Source organism: Priapulus caudatus, unplaced genomic scaffold (assembly GCF_000485595.1).
Source record: "Priapulus caudatus unplaced genomic scaffold, Priapulus_caudatus-5.0.1 Scaffold673, whole genome shotgun sequence".
NCBI classification, from domain to species: domain Eukaryota; kingdom Metazoa; phylum Priapulida; class Priapulimorpha; order Priapulimorphida; family Priapulidae; genus Priapulus; species Priapulus caudatus.
The window spans coordinates 109,338-114,199 of record NW_014577734.1 but is presented as its reverse complement, the minus strand read 5'-3'; the positions used below and the strand labels follow the sequence as shown (position 1 = coordinate 114,199).

The window sequence follows — 4,862 nt, the reverse complement described above, 5'->3', positions numbered from 1 at the left end:
TCCTCTCGTTGTTGTTTGTGAGAGAGATAATGCTATCATCAGTGATTTCATAAAACATGGACGCTCGTGATAAGGAACTTTTTGTCAGGCTGTTCACGTGCGTCCAGTGATTAGTACGTGTGTTTTACTCCATTTCCATTTTAGTCCGTGGCCGTGGTTACAGCCGCTGACACCTCCATTTCATCTGGCATCCAAAACATACGGCCGCACAAATGTTTACGTCATCGCTTGACTCCTGGATGACATTTACGGCACGTAAATGATACGTTGATACATATCAACAACCGATTTCAAGTCCGTTTGTATTGTACCAGCAGTGATATTGGACAAACTAATACGCGTTTGGCTATAAGGTTATGTACTTATTAACTACACAAAGGTGCAGTTACTCTAGCATTCGTCAACATTGCATAAGCAATGGGCTTATTATGCCTTTTAATAAGCATCATGTTGATTGCTGTGTTGTGTATACCATAAATTATACTGACAGTGACCGGTTGACAGTTCTGTGACTGGTGTGGCATTAATTTTTGATCATTTGGTAGGACGCTTGTCGGTATAGGAAGTACAAAATATCGAAACAAATCTTGTGTTGAAGAGATAGTAACCCATTCCTGTAAAAATAGCTGTTTGTGTTTACCCTTTATCTTTTTTCAGTAAAACATTGAACTCTTCGATGGATTTCACACCAAACAACTGCCATGTTGAAAGACTAACAGCGCGTCTGGCGGAGCGTGTATTCGCGTAAGGTGTCCGAGAGGTGGCGCCAATGATCGTAAACTCGAATTATAATAATTATGTGCAAGTTCGTGTGATTGTTTGCTGGTCTTTTCGACGTTACTTTTGGCGTTTTGGAATTATTTCCGGATTAGTTTTCATTGGATTTTTGGTATTAAGGCAGACCTTAATTTGTGCGTGGTATTCACTTGAAATTTGTTTGGTCTCTCTTACGGCAAGTGTTCAGCTTCCGCTAGCCTACACTACACTAGCTCTAAGTAAGGGAAACACTTGTGGGTAATGCTATCCCCCGGGCGTGGAGGGAGGTGACCGCAACGTGGCAGCACTAGTTTAGGATAGTGTTAGGATGTAGGGTTAGATTAAGGGTTAGGGTTAGGGAAATAGTATAATAATATAATAAATAATATATAATATAATAATTAATAATATGATAATATAGGGAAATTAAGTAAAAATAGGGACTAGTCCATCTACGCCCGGGGGAAAGTGAACACCATCTAGTAACGCTCATACTCATAGGGTCGGTAAACATCGATTTAGCGTCGTAAATTAACTGGAAAGTGGCTGGCTGGGGGAGAAGGAGGAAGGGGCAGAAAGGAGAACTGTGGAGAAGGAGGATGCGGAGAGAAGCTGTGGAGAAGAGGAGGGAGAGAAGCTGGTGGAGAAAGGAGGAGGGAGAGAAGCTGGTGGAGAAGGAGGAAGCGGAGAAGGGGGTGGAGGAGGCGTGAGAAGCTGGTGGAGGAGGGGGAGAAGGGAGCTGGTGGAGGAGGAGGGGAGAAGCTGGTGGAGGAGGATGGGGAGAAGGGAAGAAGGTGGTGGAGAAGGGAGAGCGGGTGATGAGTGCTGATCGATGATGTTCCACTGATACGCCCGGAACGCTGATAGACCGCGTCGCCGATCTCGCGGTGTGCATAAATTGCAAGTTAATTTACGACGCTCAACTTGATGTTTACCCATAGCGGTCTATGTCCCCCAGCTTGCCCCAGGGTACTGCCGCGAACGTACCCTGGGTAACGGTCTGGTATACCGGAACGTACCCTGGTAACTATTTGATATGGTTAGGGAGTATATAGGCGTAGGCATTCCCTAGGACTAGTTAGTGCGAGTAGGCGATACGGTCCGGATATTAGATAGGTACCAGGTACGTTCCGTATACCGGACGTACCCAGGGATGGTTCCGCAGTACCTTCTGCTACCCTGGGGGACATAGACCCTCTCAGCTCTAGTAACTATAGCCCGCGTACGGTTGCCGCTGGCCGCTGGTCCAGCTGCAAACGTACGCGGGCTATAGTTACTAGAGGTAATACTACACAGGCTGGCCCGTCCACAGGCACTTGGAGCGTTTCAATAAAATATATAATGCTAAATAAATACGAAATCTATTTACTACCAAAGTCTTAATGTTTCTCTACTCTCTTTCACCTATTATTGCCAACAATTTCCTGTAAATTTCGTCCAAATGCTCATCTGCAACACTGTCACTCGCTGGCCGCCGCATGCTAGCTGCTGCACACTGACACATAAATATATAGTGTATCTGTATGTATATATATTTATTATGGCATATATATATGTGTCATACATGCCATGTGTCTATATATATGTGTGTATGTGGGTACCACTGCGGTGGCTCAATGGTTGAGTGCTCGCCTTGTATGTGGAAGGTCGGGGGTTCAACTCCCGGCCGGGTTATACCAAAGACTTGAAAAATGGTACACACGGCTTCTCTGCTTCGCATTCAGCAAATAGAGATAGAGTGTGGCAAGTTAACTCGCAGTGCTACCAGTGGACTAACCCCCTACTGTAGCATTTACTGTGAAAGCAGCTGCGGGGACTCAGGGTTACTGAAACGGAGATAGGCACCGCCCTATGCGCCATGTAACCATGTGCTATGCGTATGAAGGCGTGGGAAGGATTTAATAGGTGAAATAGAGTAGAGAAACATTAAGACTTTGGTAGTAAACACATTTCGTGTTTATTTACCTTTTTTAATTTTTTTTATTGATACGTTCCAAGTGCCTGTGGGCCCGTCAGACTCACAGGGCCCATGGTAGGCCTATTTTTGTAGAAAGTATTTTCTAGAACTACCCCCAAGAAATAACAAGATCTAGCAAATGTACCTCATTTCCCTTGGGCCTTGTTGCCCGTCATTCGTGCTGCTACAGGACTCAAACTAATCCTGAACCAGGCACGTGCTAATTTTTTGCAGTGTCACGAGTGTGTACACTCTATCCCCGGACGTAACGTATCCGGGTTTAAATACGCGCTAGTCTGTACTAAGTTAGCCCACGCTAAACTGTGTGTGTGCCATATGCAACCATGGACAGGCTAAAGTTCGATATACGCATGCGCAGCCTTGTTTGGGTCACATAAAAGTACAGTAGCTGTCTGCTGAGTGATGTAACAAGCTAAACAGACAACCCGAGCTAACTTAGCCCGGTTCAGCATTTTGTGTCTGTACGCTGTGATTTAGCGCGTGCCTGGCCAGGACCAGGCACAGACTAGTTTGATGTAGGATCAAATTTTGCAGTTTGTAAGGGTTATTAGTCTCAACTAGCAACAATCACTCAATGAGCATAATTTTAATACTAATATAGCGAATGTTGGTCGTGTGATCATAAATTTGGTTTTCCACGGTAACTGCCTAATTTAGCCATGATTGAATTTGAATTTCGAGAGGCGGTTTAAGCCAACAGCAACACATTTATTTTTCCGGTTGGGGTCTTTTTATTGTACCGCAGACTACAGCATGGGGTGTGATGCTACAAACATTCCCCAAGGAGATCCTTCATACTTTGCTGTGTATAGCCCTGTTGCAGAGCAAAAGGCTACACTTGTGGAGCTAGCCATTTTCTTGTTTCTACCCTCTCTTACTACAAGTATATACTTGTGGGTAAACGTCTATTGCATATAACATACCTTTGTGTTGACTGCAACCGTTATTCTCACTAATGAATGCTATATACAAAAAGCCAACACCTTTAAGAAATATTATAGCTCCAATTTTTAGCTCACCTTGACATCGTCAAGCTGAGCTATTGCCATGGGTCGTCGTCCGTCTGTCCGTCCGTCCGTCCTTAAAATCTCTCGTCGCTTCTTAAAACGAGAGTCACCGTTCCTTTGCCGCTACATAAGACTTGTTTGCCAGTCTGCTAGCTTGTTTCCAGCTGTTCAATCATCTTTCTCTGAGACAAATATTGTTTTTTCCGTATTGCGATGCACGTACCGCGCCTCTTTGTTCAGTTCTCCCATCTCGTGAAAATTCGCAATCGTTTTCATCGTTCAAAGACATAAGCCCCATTGCTTCATGTTGCTGAATGCACATTAAACTGGCACCTTGTTGTAATTCTAAGTACTAAACCTTTACATCCAACGCATGATTAGTTTGTCCAATTCACTGCTGTACTAAGAATTCGTCCAATTTGAATATCCGCATACCAAAAATCGTTCTGTTTACAGTTTCAACAGACCGCTGCCGGGAAGCGGGCTGTGAGTAAAGATTTTATTAGTGCACCGGACATTTTCGCACTGGCATGCTAGGTCACGACGCAATGCTATCATCAGTGATTTCAGTAAAACTGGGACGCTCGTCGATATAGGCGAACTTTTTGTCCAGGCTGTTCACGTGCGTCCGTTGATTCGTACGTGTGTTTTTACTTCCATTTCCATGTTAGTTCCGCTGGCCGATCGGTGGTCGGGGGGGGTGGCTTAGTTTATCACCGCTGATACCCTCTCTCTCTCTCTCTCTATGCTATCTCTCTATCTAGTCTATCTATCTATCTATCTATCTCTCTATTCTACCATTTATTTTCCGTAATTCTCTCTATGTGCACTCTAAATCTACATTCTGAACGCTATGCCCGCGCATACATTATTTCTTATGTCTTTAATCCTATCTGTCGTGTTCGTAATCTCTCTGCTTCTTTGTCCCTCTCATCTGCGTATTGACATTTTTCATCCGTGAGCACTGGCTGTTAACTACTGCTATACTGCATTCTCGCATACATATCAACAAACACGATCTTCAAGTTTCCCTGTATTTGCTATCTGTAACCCAGAGTGCACTCTCATTTCGGCGACAAACTAATAACGCGTTTTGCGCTATATGAGGTCTTATGTAACTC

General features: G+C 44.2%; 1 protein-coding gene across 1 annotated transcript in view; it reads right to left on the bottom strand.

Annotated features, from left to right (window-relative positions):
- LOC106812671 (glutaredoxin 3-like) overlaps positions 1–3,761 on the bottom strand; it is a 21,589-nt gene extending 17,828 nt beyond the window's left edge. The window contains exons 1-2 of the mRNA XM_014816601.1: positions 3,754–3,761; positions 641–724 (exon numbers count right to left, since the gene is read on the bottom strand). Of these exons, the coding sequence (XP_014672087.1) occupies positions 641–724; positions 3,754–3,761 (92 nt within the window). The remainder of the gene's footprint in view (positions 1–640; positions 725–3,753) is intronic.
- Positions 3,762–4,862: the final 1,101 nt, after the last annotated feature.